The 19,588-nt window shown below is 39.4% G+C and overlaps 1 protein-coding gene across 4 annotated transcripts in view; it reads left to right on the top strand.

Moving 5' to 3' along the window:
* The window catches only part of rgs3b (regulator of G protein signaling 3b), a 46,070-nt gene extending 26,958 nt beyond the window's left edge, over positions 1-19,112 (top strand). For 3 of the 4 annotated variants that reach the window (XM_065284289.2, XM_065284290.2, XM_065284291.2), the window contains 9 exons: positions 1,942-2,053; positions 4,954-4,997; positions 5,499-5,621; positions 9,496-10,284; positions 11,557-11,627; positions 11,732-11,836; positions 12,521-12,582; positions 12,685-12,851; positions 18,167-19,112. In XM_065284289.2, coding sequence (XP_065140361.1) covers positions 1,942-2,053; positions 4,954-4,997; positions 5,499-5,621; positions 9,496-10,284; positions 11,557-11,627; positions 11,732-11,836; positions 12,521-12,582; positions 12,685-12,851; positions 18,167-18,361 — 1,668 coding nt within the window. In that variant the 3' untranslated portion in view covers positions 18,362-19,112. Of the gene's footprint in view, positions 1-1,941; positions 2,054-4,953; positions 4,998-5,498; positions 5,622-6,660; positions 6,782-9,495; positions 10,285-11,556; positions 11,628-11,731; positions 11,837-12,520; positions 12,583-12,684; positions 12,852-18,166 lie in introns of those variants that run through there. The other variant, XM_065284292.2, reaches the window with a different exon arrangement.
* The last annotated feature ends 476 nt before the right edge of the window (positions 19,113-19,588 follow it).

The following is a 19,588-nucleotide window of genomic DNA, read 5'->3' on the forward strand; positions in this document are numbered from 1 at the left end:
TTTTGGTCTCGAGCAAACCTGTTGTCATCTGTGCTTTGTTATAAGTTCTCAAACTCCCTTTTAGCGGTGAACACATCCACAGGCTAAAAATCAGGAACACAATACCAGTGTTTTCCTTGTAGTTTGTGGCGGCACATCCGCAACAGGCATGTCCACATGTATGCACCACATTTTTGCAACTTTAGCGCATCGACTATCGCCGCAATAAATGCATATTTGTGGTGGTCAATTTTGATTTTGTGACAAATAAATGCACACATATTGTATGGGAAACAATGCATTCCAACGATGCTCACTCCCACTTTTTGAATGATGTCACAGCAGGCAGCGCAAATATAACAACACGCCTACAATCCCTCTCACTCTGAAGCGGTACTAAACTCAATGGAAAAGCTAACCAAGCCAAAGTAAGTTGAGCTGACACGACCTGACCCGTGGGGTACTATGCAATGGAAAAGCGCCATTGTTAATGTGACATCACACTGACCCACAGCCACTGATTTTTGCTCCCACCCACATAGCGGCGTTTAGGATATGCTTTAACAAATTGTCTGTGGTTTGTTGTTTTTTTAGCTGAAACGTCACAGACACATTATAGGCACACCTGAGACTTATATTACATCTTGTAAAATGGGCATAATAGGTGTCCTTTATATTTGATTGCATTCAGTTACAGTCAAACTTAAGATTTAGACTGCTTTATGTCTAGACTTACTCCAGTTCCAGTAACGCGGCTAGTGACAGGCTGTATAAATCCCATCACTTGTTCGACATAAAATGGTTTCTTGTAATATCATGATCTGAAGGTGACCTGTATCTGTGAAGAATCTGTATCCGCTTTCAAAAAAATTGATGTTTTTGCTCGGTCAGGATTTTAGCCTCTATTCATGATACCCCTCTAAAAGCCTGTTTGTCTAGAGACCCCGCTGGAGTTTTGAGCTAGATGAAACACTACCTTTTATATTAGATCCATTTCATTGAATAATCGTCTGAGAACCGAGAGGATTATTTATCTCGGTGACAGTAATGCCCGACACAAAATATTACGCGCCCGACACAGAGGGCAAGGAGACGCCTTCATCCGAGTCCTTTTTAGCTGGAGCTTTAGAGAAACCTGCAGTTTGGGAATAACGTGACCTCTGGTTTCCTCAGCATGAGCAATATTGTGCAAAGATAAATCTTAGAGTTCCACAATAGCCTCTGAAATCTACTTCGTATCTATAGCAATTCCCTTTCAGCGCGCGTCCTGTCTTTTGTGCTTGCTCGCAGGGCCTCCGTCCGTATGCAGGCTGACCTCAATTTCGTTCGGAGACCTGTTTGAGTAATGCAGTCAAGAGTTTCAAAAGATCAGAGTGTTTAAGAAGGATGAGCCGTTCATCACTAACCACATTCCTCCAGAGTCCTACAACAAGTGTGTGTGTTTGACCGTGATTTAGGGCTGAATTTATTAAGTTGGCGTAACTCCAGGCCAGAGCAGTGAGCGGTGTTAAATGTCAAGTTCACCGTCCTGCCACTGACTACTGTGTGGGATCAAAGCAGACGTTCTCTGCCCTAAACTTAAAGAGATGCTGGTGATAATTTATTCGAAGTTTTCTCTTATATTGCAGAAATTACACACTTCATTACAAGTGTAGTTTGTGTAGTTATGCATCTGTGTGGACTAAGCTCATTGTGTCAGACAGAACTGGGAACATTTCACCGGGAGGGACCTACCAATAGACAGACCTCTTTGGTACTGCATCTATCTACTCATGGTCTAGCGATAAATAATATTTTTCCCTACACACTAACATTTTAGTGATGGTCTTGTGTAAATAATTGAATATCCAGGCTCATGTCTTCCATTAAGGGTTGGGCAGAAGCTGAGAGAGTGTGACACAAAAAGGTCATATTTGGTGTTTTCAGTGTGGAGCTAACTGTTGACTCTATCGCCCCCTGCAGGTAACAGTGTTCATCTACACTGATCTGATGCTGTTGACCAGGGAAGATGAACCGGGTCGCTGTAATGTCCTGCAGAGTCCCCTCTACCTCCATCAGATACAACTGCAGGATGGTACATGCTAATATTTTAAACTAACTCTGTGTCAAAACAAACACTATTATCATATTTGTGTTTTTCTGTTACGTGGGTTTTGTCTTATCCGGCTGCCTGTTTATCTAATCTCTGTCTGTGTGCCTTTCTGTATCTACCTTTCATTATTTATCTAATCCAGTGGTGCCCAAACTCGGCCCTGGAGGGTTGGTGTCCTGCAGAGTTTAGCTCCAACTTGCCTCAGCACACCTGGTCTTAGTAATTATGGTCTAAGTAAGTCCATAATTAGCTGCTTCATGTGTGGTTGATTAGGCTTGGAGCTAAACTGTGCAGAACACCGGCCTGTCTAATCTCTGTTTGTCTGTCTGTCTATCTATCTGCCTGCCTGTACTAATTTCTGTCTGTCTATCTATCTATTTGTATCTAATCTCTGTCTGTATGTCTGTCTGTTTATTGTATCTAAACTCCATCTGCCTGCCTGTCTGTCTGTCTATCTATCTATCTATCTCTTATCTCTGACTGCTGGTTCCCTGTCTGTCTGTCTATCTGCATCTGATCTCTCTGTCTGTCTGTCTGTCTGTCTGTCTGTCTGTCTATCTATCATCTCTAACTGCCGGTTCCCTGTCTGTGTGTCTCTCTTTCTGTCTATCTAATCTAATCTCTGTCTGTCTGTCCATCTGTCCATCCATCTATCTATCTGTATCTAATCTCTGACTGTCTGTCCCCATCTATATGTCTGTCTGTCTGTCTATCTATCTATCTCTTATCTCTGACTGCTGGTTCCCTGTCTGTCTGTCTATCTGTATCTGATCTCTCTGTCTGTCTGTCTGTCTGTCTGTCTGTCTGTCTGTCTGTCTGTCTGTCTATCTATCTATCTATCTATCTATCATATCTAACTGCCGGTTCCCTCTCTGTGTGTCTCTCTTTCTGTCTATCTAATCTAATCTCTGTCCATCTGTCCATCTGTCCATCCATCTATCTATCTGTATCTAATCTCTGACTGTCTGTCCCCATCTATCTGTCTGTCTATCTGTCTGTCTGTCTGTCTGTCTGTCTGTCTGTCTGTCTGTCTGTCTGTCTCTTATCTCTGACTGTGGTTCCCTGTCTGTCTGTCCATCCATCTATCTATCTGTATCTAATCTCTGACTGTGTCCCCCCCTGTGTGTCCCATCTATCTATCTGTCTGTCTGTCTGTCTGTATTTCTGTCTGTCTTTCTGTCTGTCTGTCTATCTATCTATCTGTCTAACTCTTATTTCTGACTTCCGGTTTCCTGTCTGTCTGTCTACCTGTATCTGATATCAATGTCTGACTGCCTATCTAATCTCTTTCTGTCTGTCTGTCGGTCTGTCTGTCTGTATCTAATCTCTTTCTGTCTGTCTGTCTGTATCTAATCTCTGTCTGTCTGTCTGTCTGTCCATCCATCTATCTATCTTTATCTAATCTCTGACTGTCTGTCCCCATCTATCTATCTGTCCGTCTGTCCGTCCATCTATCTATCTGTATCTAATCTCTGACTGTCTGTCTGTCTGTCTGTCTATCTATATCTTATCTCTGACTGCCGGTTTCCTGTCTGTCTGTCCGTCTGTCCATCCGTCTATCTATCTGTATCTAATCTCTGACTGACTGTCTGTCTGTCTATCTATCTATATCTTATCTCTGACTGCCGGTTTCATGTCTGCCTGTCTATCTGTATCTGATATCGGTGTCTGACTGCCTGTCTAATCTCTTTCTGTCTGTCTGTCTGTCTGTCTGTCTGTATCTAATCTCTTTTTATCTGTCTGTCTGTGTGTATCTAATCTCTTTCTGCCTGTCGGTCTGTCTGTCTGTCTGTCTGTCTGTATCTAATCTCTTTCTGTCTGTCTGTCTGTCTGTATCTAATCTCTTTCTGTCTGTTTGTTTGTATATAATCTCTTTCTAATTTCTTTCTGTCTGTCTGTCTGTCTGTCTGTCTGTCTGTCTGTCTGTCTGTATCTAATCTATTTCTTTCTGTCTGTATCCAATCTCTTTCTGCCTATCTAATCTCCATCTATCTGTCTGTCTGTCTGTCTATCCATCTCTGTCTACGTAATCTCTGCCTGTCAAATTTCTGTCTGTCTGTCTAATATCTCTCTCTCTTTCTCTGTAGTTCTACAGTAACTGTCAATCAATCTGTCTAAATGCCAATTGATCAGCAGTTTATTTACCTACAAACATTCCTTGTTCTTAATGTTATAAAAAACCTAAAAATGTTCGGACCAATAAAAGTCATTTTCTGATTTTTTTAAACATATTTTTTAAAATCCTTATCCAGTAATCACAAATAATGGGAATGTCATAGAAGTTCATAGGTGTGGGAACCGTCCATCTATCTGTTGATCCATCAATCCAGTATCTGTATATGATCTCTCTGTGCTGATTGTTTACAGTGGAGGGGATGTTAAAGAGTTACACCCTGTGCTATTTGTTGCGCGTTAGTAGCGACAGTCAGGAAGGAGGCGTCAGGACTGTGCGAGTGTGTGTGTGTTTGTGTGTGCGTGAATATGTGTGTGTGATGAGAAGACTGCTCTCCTCGATCCGTGTGTCTGCTGGGAACAATGGTCAAGTCTCCGGTATGGCCCATTATAGTCAGGGTGGGCGGCACACCTTCCTGCAGACAAAAATACAGCAGCATGTGGCACAGAGGGCATTTCTATCTTTAACCGAAATAACTGGCCACAGGTTGCGTTAGACTATATAATTGTTTTTTATTAATTATTTAGCAAATTCCTTTGAGTTTTTGCAGTACTTCTACTGGAAGGCCACATATGGGTGACATATATATATCAGGTGACATGTGGGTGTTCACCTCCCTCGAGTCAGGAAATGTTAAAATAACACCCTGGCAGGCCTTCGTAAGATCTTCACGATGAAGAAATTCACACTTCTGTCTTCTTCTTTCCAGTTCCCGCCGACAAACTACGGCTGTACATCTCCTACTGGATAGAGGTGAGATCCTACATCCGACCGACAGCCCACGCACACGGCCCAGATCTCACTGCACTAGTTAAGACTTACAATCACACCCGACTAAATGTGTTTCCCGGTCTCGATGGCCCTGCGGTAAACATGTACAGGAAGCAAATATAGTTAGGATGCCCGTTGAGCTCAGGGTTGACGTCACATATTAGATCCCTAAAGCTACTCTCCGGAGTAAACGTGCCTGGAGCTATCTCGAGCAAACACATCCATCGACCCAGCCATCTGCCCATCTCCCTGACAACACCTCACACATAGACACACATGCACACGCTGAGATGAATGTGCGGGTGCATGGTTGCATCTTCTGCGAGATGTTTTCTAAAGCAGTGAACATGCGTTTAGATAAACCTTGTTGTGGTAAAGAATGAGGCCGATGAGTCATTTTCACCTTTCTTTCACATATACGCTCATTCTTTTACAAATGCTCACTCAATGTCACTTACACTCTCTCTTTCTGTGTCCGTGAAGAGGACCGAGTGCCTGTTCAGTCTGGAAGCCTTTTCAGCCGAACAGAAGAGGAGAGTCGTCCAATGTCTGAGAGACAATATTGACAAGCAGCTCGCCCTCAGAGACAGATTAGGCCCTGATCAGGTACGACATCTCTGGTACACGTAGCCAATTGTTTAACAGTTTTAAACATTTGTGTTGGAAAGAATGGGCTTTTGTAAACAGGATGTACATATAAAGAGCTCATATGCAATGCCCTCTTAAGTGCGCTGTCTGACATGTTTTCTTGTATATGAGCATATTTGATCAGACTCTGATAAAAACAAAAAGCGGATTTTCTGAATAGCCTGAAGCTGGGAATAATCGGATTTGAAGTGAAAGTATTTAATGAACGTATAGTACAAGCCGAGAGCATTTGGTTAAAAAAAATGCAAAAATGTCCCAGAAATAAGATCTTATTTCTAAGAAATATGCCACTTGATCTGATATTTTATGTATGCCCTCAAATGGGACATTTCACAAGACTTTTTTAATGTGTCAAATAAAACTTTGGTGTTCACAGAATATGTGAAGTTTTAAGCTCAAAATACTATATAGATAATTTACTATAGCATGTTAAAATTACCACTTTGTAGGTGTAAGGAAAAATGTGCCGTTTTTGGTGTGTCCTTTAAAATGCAAATGAGCTGATCTTTGCACTAAATGGCAGTGCCGTGGTTGGATAGTGCAGATTAAGGGTCATTATTATCCCCTTCTGACATCACAAGGGGAGACAAATTTCAATTACCTTTTCTTTCACATGCTTGCAGAGAATGGTTTACCAAAACTAAGTTACTGAGTTGATCTTTTTCACATTTTCTAGGTTGATAGAAGCACTGGGGACCCAATTATAGCACTTAAATATGAAAAAGTCAGATTTTCATGATATGTCCCCTTTAAAGCATGGATTAGAGTAAATAGAGTGAACAGAATAGAATTCAGACGCTCTTTAGTCTCCATGTGGTGAACATAGATGTTTAAACATAATGTTTTCTCCCTGCATCTTCTGTTTCTTATTCATGCTCTCTCTCTCACTTTCTTCACTCGGTGGGCGAGTGGCATTGGGAGTGCAGAGACATCATCATCAGACTAGCACAAACAGACACGCACATGTGACGGCGTGAGAGAGAGAGAGAGCGAGAGAGAGAGCAAGAGAGAGTGAAAGTGAGAGATAGGGGAGAGGAGAAGGCGGTTGTAAGGCTTGCTAGTATGATGGATGAATATTTTATTCGTTTGTAGAGGGGAAACATTGGATCTTTGTGAAGGTGAGGTTGTTTAAACAATCCTTTGAGATTTGTATGCTTTTTAGACTGCGAAATAGTGGAAATTGATTTTGCGTTTAATTCCTAACATCTCTGTTGTGATATAAGTGATGTGTAAGAAAGTGTGGATTTCATTTATTTTGTTTTAAAGTAGCTTTTAAATAATATTTCAAGAATTATAGTTTATCATAATAAAAGTATAAATTATTAAAGTTTAATATTTTGTTGCTTATAACATTAGTAAGGTAACATTGTATAATATATCTTTTATCGTGTCTGTGGTCTGAGGATTACGAGAGTGCAAATTTGTATGATACGTGTTGTATTACATTCTATTTAATGCACACATAAATGAGCATTCTTGCTGTTCCCGTGAGGAATTTTTGGTGATGTTGCGTTGTCCGATTTTTAACACTGCGCCTTTAATGCTGATCACGGGAGCTTGTGAGTCAGTGGCACCACCAGCAAACTCTGCTGATTATATGTGCAGGGTGGATGAATACATTAACCTTTTCCCCTACTATAGGGATACTTAAAACACAAATTGATCGAATCTAACTTCTTTTTTATTATCTCCTCTGTGCTTTTTCGGTTGACCCCTGTTGCTTTAGAAAACAATACCCAGGATAATGGATTATTTTATTGTTGATTTTCTTTAGATTAAGGCAAAATGTTGAATGCTTGCTGTGTTTATGATGTGTATGATAGCTTTATTAATAATTGGGGTTTGTTTTTCAATGTACTACTGACATTTATTTAGTTGAAATTAATCTTGTAATATACAGCTTTTTGGTAAGTGTTTTCTTAGTAGCTTATGTGTATTTTGATTACTTATTAAAAGCTCCAAAGAATGCAATTTTATTTAATAGCAACCGTTTTTATCATTACTCATACTTGTCATTATTCTGTTACTTAATGTAGTCGATTACTTAGAATGAGATCTACCGGTAGTTTTGCTTTTTTACTCCTTGAAAAATACTCATATGAAAATGTATTACAGTATTTATTACAATTTATCAATCCACTATAGTTAATACTACAGAAGCATTCACCTTCAGAACTGCCTTAATTCTACGTGGCATTAATTCAACAAGGTGCTGAAAGAATTCTTTAGAAATGTTGGCCCCTATTGATAGGATAGCATCTTGCAGTTGATAGAGATTTGTGGGATGCACATCCAGGGCACGAAGCTCCCGTTCCACCACATCCCAAAGATGCTTTATTGGGTTGAGATCTGGTGACTGTGAGGGCCATTTTAGTACAGTGAACTCATTGTCATGTTCAAGAAACTAATATGAAATGATTCGAGCTTTGTGACATGGTGCATTATCCTGCTGGAAGTAGCCATCAGAGGATGGGTACATTGTGGTCATAATGGGATGGACATGGTCAGAAACAATGCTCAGGTAGGCTGTGGCATTTAAACGATGCCTAGTTGGCACCAAGGGGCCTAAAGTGTGCCAAGAAAACAGCGCCCACCTCAATACACCACCGCCACCAGCCTGCACAGTGGTTACAAGGTATGATGGATCCATGTTCTTATTCTGTTTACGCCAAATTCGGACTCTACCATCTGAATGTCTCAACAGAAATCGAGACTCATCAGACAAGGCAAAATTTTCCAGTCTTTAACTGTCCAGTTTGGTAAGCTCATGCAAATGTAGCCTATTTGTAGTGGAGATGAGTGGTACCCGGTGGGGTCTTCTGCTGTTGTAGTCCATCCGCCTCAAGGTTGTGCGTGTTGTGGCTTCACAAATGCTTTGCTGCATATCTTGGTTGTAACGAGTGGTTATTTCCGTCAAAGTTGCTCTTCTATCAGCTTGAATCAGTCGGCCCATTCTCCTCTGACCTCTAGCATCAACAAGGCATTTTTCCTCACAGGACTGCTGCATACTGGATGTTTTTCCTTTTTCACACCATTCTTTGTAAACCCTAGAAATGGTTGTGCATGAAAATCCCAGTAACTGAGCAGATTGTGAAATACTCAGACCGGCCCGTTTGGCACCAACAACCATGCCACGCTCAAAATCGCTTAAATCACATTTCTTTCCCATTCTGACATTCAGTTTGGAGTTCACGAGATTGTCTTGACCAGGACCACACCCCTTAATGCATTGAAGCAACTGCCATGTGATTGGCTGATTAGATAATTGCATTAATGAGAAATTGAATATGTGTTCCTAATAATCATTTAGGTGAGTGTACATCAACAAAATGTAGTAATTAGCATAATATATTACAGTTTACTACAGTATGTTTTTTATGTGGGTAATCCTGCATTGTTTGTGATATTTGCATGAATGAATCCAAAAATCATATTGAATGATTAGCTGGGTACAAACATCCCATTGACTCAAACAGGGACCCAAGTTATATCATGGTACCTGAAAATCATAGAGACGAGGGGCTTTGCTTGTTCATCATAGACCAGTAAGGTTTATGAAAGTGGGTTTGGTGAAAATAAAGCATTTCTCTTTCTGACTAATAACCCTTTCATTGCAATTAAAGTAAAATTATTCAACCTAAACATAAGAGCCTGATGAAAAATGCTTATTTACAAGTTAAAATGTCAGATGGACTTAGAGGGTTTTGCATCATTTTTTTTTACTAGTTTTCCCTAGGTTATCCTTAAATGGCTCTTCATTGCCACTAAAGGATGTACTACATGTTTGTTGAATGTAAATACATGTGTTAACTTGTAAATTATGTATTTACAGATGCTGGAACCACAAGCAGCTGAACAGGCTGATCTGGGGCTACTGGGCTTCGGCACTGCCAGCGTATCAGAGCCCTGTTCTCCATCATGCCCGTCTGCTTCACCCATTATGAGAAGAGCCACCTGCAGCTCCACAGCCCAACGACTATCTTTCCCGGATCTTCACCGCAGCACTGGAGATGCCAACCGAACCTCTCCCGCTTCACGCGACAGCTGCAAACCTGCCTACATGGACACCTCCGAGATCTGGAAAGAAAGGCGAAAGGATGTGAAAACCGAGTCAGAGCTAGAAAAGAGGGAGCAGGGAGAAGGCGAAAGCGCTTCGGAGACCATCAGCGTCGGTGCCAGACCCACGTCTTCCTCGTCCTCTTCGTCTCCGCTGATCATTCCCAAGTTGTGCCTCGATCGCTCCTTCAACGCGGACGCTTCGACCTCACCGTCCACTGACGATGACGATGAGGAAGACGAAGAAGATGAGGAGGAAGCGGACTGCGATGAAGCTTTCCTGAAGAGGAGGAGTATGGCGGAAGCCTCCCCGTCCTGTGGCCAGCAGGGCGGCGGGGGGTTGTGCGTGCAGAGGTCCCTCCATAGGCGCACACACAGCGAGGGCAGTTTGCTCCAAGAGCCACGTTCGCCACGCTTCATCTCCGATCAGGCCATCGACTGCATCGAGGCCAAACGAGAACCTCAGGAGCGCTGGGCTGTTCCCTCCCCGCAGACTCTGAGGAAAGAGCTGACAAAGAACGGAGGGTCTGTCCACCAGATATGTCTGCTTTTCACTGGAAAGAGGGTATGTATCTTAAGTACTGTATACACAGCAATAATTTATAGTTTTGTACCTAAAATTATCCTACTTGATCTAAAGAACATTCTGTAAAAATATAATCTTGATATTTTTAATATTGACTGACTGAGTAAGGTCATGTGAAAGATTGAAACTTCATCATTAGATTATGAGACTTTAGCCTGGTTTACACAGGGTCACATATTCATTTAAATGTGAATTGTGTAACTTGAACTCTTTCCCCGCCATTGACGAGATATCTCGTCAATTAAGAGAAAACGCTTCCCCGCCAATGACGAGATTTTCCGTCTTTCCGCAATACCGCTATTATCCACCCTTCCGCAACTTTTTAAAACCGGAAGTATTGCCCTATGGCAAGCAGCTGCATGTCCGTGTCTGTTTTAAAGATCGCTCTGAATGAGATCTCTATGAAAAGTCCGTCACAAAAATTGAATTATTTTTGCTTTTTGCTCAAAATATGGTGTTTTTGCAAAAACCTACCCATATTCAAAAGCTGATTGCAAAAGAACCACTGAAGGTAGGATGAAACGGTTTTTTTTGTTTGAAAGCAGAGGGTCTGTTCTTTCATTTTGGTATATTGTATGTTTATATATTTAAAGAAGAACATTTTCTGGAAGGCATTAAACTTTGGTGAAAATCATGAAAAACGTTGGCGCTGGCTGGCAACTTTTTTTAAAAATGCTGGCGGTGAAAGAGTTAAATTAGGTCATATGTCCCTTCTCATTTTAACATCCATTTGTTGAAATTTGTAAAATGATGTATTTTCTGTTTTGATGTCTGAATGACCAGCATCCTGATACAAAACAACAGGTTTAAAGACGGGTGCGTGATTTTTGAAACACATTTGTAGCCAATCAGCTGTAAGGGGTGTGTCTACTTATTGGCATTGTTGCCTGGGTTGTGTATGTGTGGGGCGGGTCTATCAAATGAAGGTCAAGACTCTATTGGGGTAGGGGCGTGTTTGTTTAGGTGATTTCAAATATCAACATTGGCTTTCAGAGATCATGGACCCCACCTTTAATGCACATGCTCTGGACGTCCATCCCTCACAGCCTCGATTTAGAATCAACATGGCGGCAGACTGAATAAGACGTGTAGAGGGTTTTGTCACTACATTGTCCCAGACGATGACGTGTTTGTTCTGTAGCAGTTACCGTAGCTTCTCTATGCGTTTCGAAAGGTTGCCGCATAAATCTACACAGTGGACCTTTAACATGTTCAGCTGTTTAATTAATGTCATTTGGAAATCTCCCACAGGTTTGTGGGAAGCCAAACTGTAAATGTGACACGGGAAAAAATGGTCAGAAAAAGAAGAAATCCAAGAACCTGTAAGTCAAACTACTTTTTTATTTATTGCTCTTATTACAATACAGTGGTAATCTCTTCCCATCACACTTTAGTGCACAAATAAATGTATGTCTTCCTCACACAGGGCCAAAGACATGAAGAATCGACTGACTTTCCTGCGGAAGAAGACCAACGACAGACATGGAGGCAATTCAGCCAGCAAGCTTGAGAAGGTCCTCAAGTCAGAGAAGTGAGTCCACGTGATCGTTTCCTCTTTTTACCTGAACTGACCCCAGGCCACTCGTACTGAATCAAACATACATGTTCTGAAGAAAATCTGAGTGGTACTAGCCTATGCAAATGTCGTTGCCATGGCATTGAGAGGTGGCTGCTACAGTAAGTCGTTCTCATTGGATATTTGGCACTTTGTATGTTTCTAGTAAGTTCTGGAAAGATAATATCAAAATATTCGGATTCGAAATATCAGATTGCATTTTAAGTGATCACATATTGCATTTGTCTTCATACCGTGCAGGCATACTAACCAAAGAGCCTCTGATATTTTGGTCCTTCAATATGGCTTAGGTCTCTAAAGCATGTTAATCTAAAGCATGTCGGTTTATCTTTTCCCAATAAATATTATCAGTCATTGAGAATAGTAATACCAGATGATGTGCGTAATTGTGAGTAACAGTGTTTGCCTTAGCAAGCTCCACTAATGAAGTTGATGATGTTTCATTACATAAGCTGAAGCTTAATAATCAAATTAAAGGATCTAAACTTCCTTTTCATGTAAACATTTATTAATAAGCAATGAACAATCCGAACAACAGTGACGTTTTCGGTCGATGGCCTATAATTATGTTTGAAATGAATGGCTTATTAGTGTGACTCATGGTTTTGTTGACCACACTGTGTCTGCTTTCATTCATAGACCGACTCCAGAGGAAGTTCTCAAATGGGCAGATTCACTCGACGCACTGCTGTCGAACAAATGTACGATTTTATATCGAGTTTATCCATATCAGCATTTGCATTTACACTGAATTCCTAATTCGGATTTCACTGTTTCAATTCATTTTCTTATCTATTCTTTAGATGGCCTGGCGGTTTTCCGTTGTTTCCTGCAAACAGAGTTTAGTGAAGAGAATCTGGATTTCTGGCTGGCGTGTGAGGACTTCAGGAAAATCAAATCGCTGTCCAAAATGGCATCTAAAGCAAAGAAGATATTTACAGAGTACATTTCTATACAGTCTTGTAAAGAGGTGAGCAATAAAATAGCTTCACAATTACGGCTTTTTGATCAAATTTATGTCAATGTGAACAAGACGTCAGGTTTTCTTACTATTGATTTCTGCTACTGTAATTGTTAAGAGATGATGTTTAGCTGTCCTTGGTCAAGGTTTATGCAGATTTTGCTATTATTCAAGATGGTCAACACTTAATTGTGACCCTGGACCACAAAGTAAGTGTAAGTCATAAGTCGCCAACAATACATTGTATTGGACAAAATTATCAAATGTTTTATGTTAAAAATCATGAGAATATTAATAAAGATCATGTTCCATTAAGATATGTTTTAAATTTCCTACCGTAAATATATCAAAAATGTGTTTATCATTAGTATATGTGTTGCTAAGGATTTCATTTTCATTTTTCATAATTTTCTTAATATATATATATATATATATATATATATATATATATATATATATATATATATATATATATATATATATATATATATATATATATATACAGCACCCTCAGATTTCAGATTTTCAACTAGTCTACCAAATATTGTCCTGTACATTGTACTGTATATTTCTGTAATCCCTACTGAAAAATCCAGCTAAGACCAGCGTAAGCTGGTGAGCTGGTTTTAGCTGGTCTTCCAGCTTGGTTTTGCTGGTGTAGCAAGCTGGTCTAGTTGTGTTTTGGTAACTTTTTAAGCTGGTCTAGCTGTGTTTTGACCAGTTTTTAAGCTGGTCAAGCTGTGTTTTGATCACTTTTTTAAGCTGGTTTAGCTGTGTTTTGGCCACTTTTTAAGACGGTTTAGCTGTGTTTTGGTCACTTTTTAAGCTGGTTTAGCTGTGTTTTGGCCACTTTTTAAGCTGGTTTAGCTGTGTTTTGGTCACTTTTTAAGACGGTTTAGCTGTGTTTTGGTCACTTTTTTAAGCTGGTTTAGCTGTGTTTTGGTCACTTTTTAAGCTGGTTTAGCTGTGCTTTGGCCAGTTTTTGAGCTGGTTTAGCTGTGTTTTGGTCACTTTTTTAAGCTGGTTGAGCTGTGTTTTGGCCACTTTTTAAGCTGGTTTAGCTGTGTTTTGGTCACTTTTTAAGCTGGTTTAGCTGTGCTTTGGCCAGTTTTTGAGCTGGTTTAGCTGTGTTTTGGTCACTTTTTAAGCTGTTTAAGCTGTGTTTTGGTCACTTTTTTCAGCTGCTTTAGCTGTGTTTTGCCCACTTTTTAAGCTGGTTTAGCTGTGTTTTGGTCACTTTTTAAGCTGGTTTAGCTGTGCTTTGGCCAGTTTTTGAGCTGGTTTAGCTGTGTTTTGGTCACTTTTTAAGCTGGTTAAGCTGTGTTTTGGTAACTTTTTAAGCTGGTTAAGCTGTGCTTTGGCCAGTTTTTGAGTTGGTTTAGCTGTGTTTTGGTCACTTTTTAAGCTGGTTAAGCTGTGTTTTGGTCACTTTTTTCAGCTGGTTTAGCTGTGTTTTGGCCACTTTTTAAGCTGGTTTAGCTGTGTTTTGGTCACTTTTTAAGCTGGTTAAGCTGTGTTTTGGTCACTTTTTAAGCTGGTTTAGCTGTGCTTTGGCCAGTTTTTGAGCTGGTTTAGCTGTGTTTTGGTCACTTTTTAAGCTGGTTAAGCTGTGTTTTGGCCACTTTTTAAGCTGGTTAAGCTGTGTTTTGGCCACTTTTTAAGCTGATTTAGCTGTGTTTTGGCCACTTTTTAAGCTGGTTTAGCTGTGTTTTGGTCACTTTTTAAGCTGGTTAAGCTGTGTTTTGGTCACTTTTTAAGCTGGTTTAGCTGTGTTTTGGTCACTTTTTTTCAGCTGGTTTAGCTGTGTTTTGGCCACTTTTTAAGATGGTTGAGCTGTATTTTGGTCACTTATTAAGCTGGTTTAGCTGTGTTTTGGCCACTTTTTAAGCTGGTTTAGCTGTGTTTTGGCCAGTTTTTAAGCTGGTTTAGCTGTGTTTTGGCCACTTTTTAAGCTGGTTTAAATGTGTTTTGGTCACTTTTTAAGCTGGTTAAGCTGTGTTTTGGTCACTTTTTTCACTGGTTAAGCTGTGCTTTGGCCAGTTTTTGAGTTGGTTTAGCTGTGTTTTGGTCACTTTTGAAGCTGGTTAAGCTGTGTTTTGGTCACTTTTTTCAGCTGGTTTAGCTGTGTTTTGGCCACTTTTTAAGCTGGTTTAGCTGTGTTTTGGTCACTTTTTAAGCTGGTTAAGCTGTGTTTTGGTCACTTTTTAAGCTGGTTTAGCTGTGCTTTGGCCAGTTTTTGAGCTGGTTTAGCTGTGTTTTGGTCACTTTTTAAGCTGGTTAAGCTGTGTTTTGGCCACTTTTTAAGCTGGTTAAGCTGTGTTTTGGCCACTTTTTAAGCTGATTTAGCTGTGTTTTGGCCACTTTTTAAGCTGGTTTAGCTGTGTTTTGGTCACTTTTTAAGCTGGTTAAGCTGTGTTTTGGTCACTTTTTAAGCTGGTTTAGCTGTGTTTTGGTCACTTTTTTTCAGCTGGTTTAGCTGTGTTTTGGCCACTTTTTAAGATGGTTGAGCTGTATTTTGGTCACTTATTAAGCTGGTTTAGCTGTGTTTTGGCCACTTTTTAAGCTGGTTTAGCTGTGTTTTGGCCAGTTTTTAAGCTGGTTTAGCTGTGTTTTGGCCACTTTTTAAGCTGGTTTAAATGTGTTTTGGTCACTTTTTAAGCTGGTTAAGCTGTGTTTTGGTCACTTTTTTCACTGGTTAAGCTGTGCTTTGGCCAGTTTTTGAGTTGGTTTAGCTGTGTTTTGGTCACTTTTGAAGCTGGTTAAGCTGTGTTTTGGTCACTTTTTTCAGCTGGTTTAGCTGTGTTTTGGCCACTTTTTAAGCTGGTTTAGCTGTGTTTTGGTCACTTTTTAAGCTGGTTAAGCTGTGTTTTGGTCACTTTTTAAGCTGGTTTAGCTGTGCTTTGGCCAGTTTTTGAGCTGGTTTAGCTGTGTTTTGGTCACTTTTTAAGCTGGTTAAGCTGTGTTTTGGTCACTTTTTTCAGCTGGTTTAGCTGTGTTTTGGCCACTTTTTAAGCTGGTTTAGCTGTGTTTTGGCCACTTTTTAAGCTGGTTTAGCTGTGTTTTGGTCACTTTTTAAGCTGGTTAAGCTGTGTTTTGGTCACTTTTTAAGCTGGTTTAGCTGTGTTTTGGCCACTTTTTAAGATGGTCGAGCTGTATTTTGGTCACTTATTAAGCTGGTTTAGCTGTGTTTTGGCCACTTTTTAAGCTGGTTTAGCTGTGTTTTGGCCAGTTTTTAAGCTGGTTTAGCTGTGTTTTGATCACTTTTTTAAGCTGGTTTAGATGTGTTTTGTTTACTTTTTAAGCTGGTTTAGCTGTGTTTTGCCAGTTTTAAGCTGGTCTTGCTTTGTTTTGGTCATTTTCTAAACTGGTTGAGCTGTGTTTTGGTCTCTTTTTTAAGCCGGTCAAGCTGTGTTTTGGTCACTTTTTAGAGCTGGTTTAGCTGTGTTTTGGCCAGTTTTTAAGCTGGTTTAGCTGTGTTTTGGCCAGTTTTTAAGCTGGTTTAGCTGTGTTTTGGCCAGTTTTTAAGCTGGTTTAGCTGTGTTTTGGTCAGTTTTTAAGTGGGTCTAGCTGTGTTTTGGTCACTTTTTAAGCTGGTTTAGCTGTGTTTTGGCCAGTTTTTAAATGGGTCTAGCTGTGTTTTGGTCACTTTTTAAGCTGGTTTAGCTGTGTTTTGGCCAGTTTTTAAGTGGGTTTAGCTGTGTTTCGGCCACTTTTTAAGCTGGTTTAGCTGTGTTTTGGCCAGTTTTTAAGCTGGTTTAGCTGTGTTTCGGCCACTTTTTAAGCTGGTTCAGCTGTGTTTCGGCCACTTTTTAAGCTGGTTTAGCTGTGTTTTGGCCAGTTTTTAAGCTGGTTAAGCTGTGTTTTGGCCAGTTTTTAAGTGGGTCTAGCTGTGTTTTGGTCACTTTTTAAGCTGGTCAAGCTGTGTTTTGGTCACTTTTGTAAGCTGGTTTAGCTGTGCTTTGGCCAGTTTTTGAGCTGGTTTAGCTGTGTTTTGGCCAGTTTTAAGCTGGTTTAGCTGTGTTTTGGTCACTTTTTCAGCTGGTTTAGCTGTGTTTTGGCAAGTTTTTAAGCTGGTTTAGCTGTGTTTTGGTCACTTTTTAAGTTGGTCTAGCTGTGTTTTGGTCACTTTTTTTGTTCAGCTGTGTTTTGGTCACTTTTCAAGCTGGTTGAGCTGTGTTTTGGTATATGTATATAATATAGGGGTGGTTTCCCGAACAGGGATTAACTTAAACCAGGACGAGGCCTTAGTTTAATTGGGTAATATAACTAGTTTTTAAGGATTAGTCAATTTTCTTTAAAATAAATTCAGATAATTTACTCACCACCATGTCATTCAAAATGTTGATGTCTTTCTTTGTTCAGTCAAGAAGAAATTATGTTTTTTGAGGAAAACATTCCAGGATTTTTCTCATTTTAATGGACCCCAATACTTAACAGTTTTAATGCAGTTTCAAAGGACTCTAAACGATCTCAAACGAGGCATAAGGGTCTTATCTAGTGAAACAATTGTCATTTTTGGCATATATATGCACTTTTAATATGCACCTCACAAAATGACAATCGTTTCGCTATATAAGACCCTTATGCCCCGTTTGAGACCGTTTAGAGTCCTTTGGTACTGCAATTTTAAACTGCATTAAAACTGTTAAGTGTTGAGGCCCATTAAAGTCCATTACAATGAGAAAAATCCTGGAATGTTTTAATCAAAAAAACATAATTTCTTCTCGACTGAACAAAGAAAGACATCAACATTTTTGGATGACATATTGGTGAATAAATTATCTGGATTTTTTAAGAAAATTGACTAATCCTTTAATATTGTTCCTTTAAATAGCAAATTGATTAAAACTATGGAACTATGAAAGTCAATATTGTGACTGAAGAAATTCATTAGTTTGAGACGCCTGCTTTACAGCATTTATCACTGACTGACGTTTAGGTATCATTAAGGTGAGCTTTAAAGTCTTGACAGTGAGTTTACATATAATTTTAAAGATAATCATCAATTTATTTATACCGTTTTTATTTCTTTTTAAATATTATATTGTGTTATAGGAGGATGGTTTGTGTACTTTGCAAATTCATTTGTTCAGATGTTTGTAGTTACAGACATTTGTTGTGGGCAGTCTTTGCAGTTTATCACAAGGCTTTTTTATCATTCAAACCGTTAAAACCATTTCGACCGAAATGTAGAATGTATTTGGCCCTATTGTTCAGCCCTACCTTGGTATATTTAATATTGACCGAGTAAGGTCTTGTCAAAGCTTAAAATCAATATAACACTGTATTCAGTTTCCTAAGAAAAACGTTGTTTTGTTTTCAAGGTAAATCTGGACTCGTACACCCGAGAGCACATCAAGGAGAACATGGAGAACATCTGTTCAGACTGCTTTGACCTGGCACAGAGCAGAATCTTTGGACTAATGGAAAGAGACTCGTACCCTCGATTCCTCCGCTCCGACATTTACATGGAACTAACCAATCAAAAGAGACCCAGTTCAACCACAGATTTCTCATAAAGCTATGAAAACCATCCGTAGACCTGTAAACGCTCAGATGTGGTCATAACACAGTTGAGTATAAATCAAATGGATTGGGTGCATCTACAATCCCACCACGTCGAGCACAGTGAAGAGCTCAGTCTGAAGGGATCATTTACTGCGTGGACAAATTGTTTTTGAACGATTCAGTGGTGCACCCTGCTGGATGGTTGTGGGAATAAGATGGTGATGTAAGTGTTTGGATCGTGCCCGAGCGCCTGGAAACCTGAATCTTCGGTCATCGTCTTGTTCGTAGAGGGTGCGGAGCGTGTTAGGTGTCGCCGCAATTTGGTACTGTTTTGTTTAGCTTTACCAAGACCTCAGTGTACACCAGAAAACACACAGTATTAAATTGTATTTTGAGATAATGCTGAAAATAAGTATTAATGTCCTTTTAACTGGAAGGCGGTCGAAACAATGCATACAGTATAAGAGATAACAGTCTGTTTTGTTTTATCTTAAAAAGAGACATTAGCAGTTCTGCATAGAAATAAGAATAACCTTTAAGCTAGGACTTTAAACAAACCATTGTTTTTATAGACCTTTAATATTAATCTGGAAAAAACTTTTTTTTTCTATAAAAGATAAACTGGTAACATTTCGTAATTTTTTTTTATAGTGAGCCCCTTGACTCTAACCCCTTCACGTTTCATATGTGCAATATGTAGTTTGAAGAACTTATTCAAGGATACAGAATTCACATTTACATATATATATATATATATATATATATATATATATATATATATATATATATATATATATATATATATGTATATATATATATATATATATATATATATATATATATATATATATATATATATATGGTTTTTTTTTTAATTAAAGGCATAGTCAAGTTCAGAAAGAAATATGATTTCTTTTGTAAATAACATGTTTTAAAGGTGACATTGAAATACTAAAGGTTTTCAATTTGTTGCTGTATCCTCTTCGTCTATTGGTCACGCAAACAAGAGTAAGATCCCGAATTGCTGTTGGATAGCTGCTGTGTTGTGATTGGCTGTAGAGTTTTGTACATAGACCTCTGTTTTCTCTGTTGATTTGCAAGGCACCGGTCAGTCTATTAGGAAACTCATGTTGGACAAATATGCTGTCAGTTTCCTCCTACGTTCGTCTTAACTGTATCCTTCTTACTCTAATAACATTTCTTGTATTTATTTGTGGGTTCATATTTCACTCATCGCA

This window comes from Paramisgurnus dabryanus, chromosome 5, assembly GCF_030506205.2.
Source record: "Paramisgurnus dabryanus chromosome 5, PD_genome_1.1, whole genome shotgun sequence".
In the NCBI taxonomy this organism is placed as follows: domain Eukaryota; kingdom Metazoa; phylum Chordata; class Actinopteri; order Cypriniformes; family Cobitidae; genus Paramisgurnus; species Paramisgurnus dabryanus.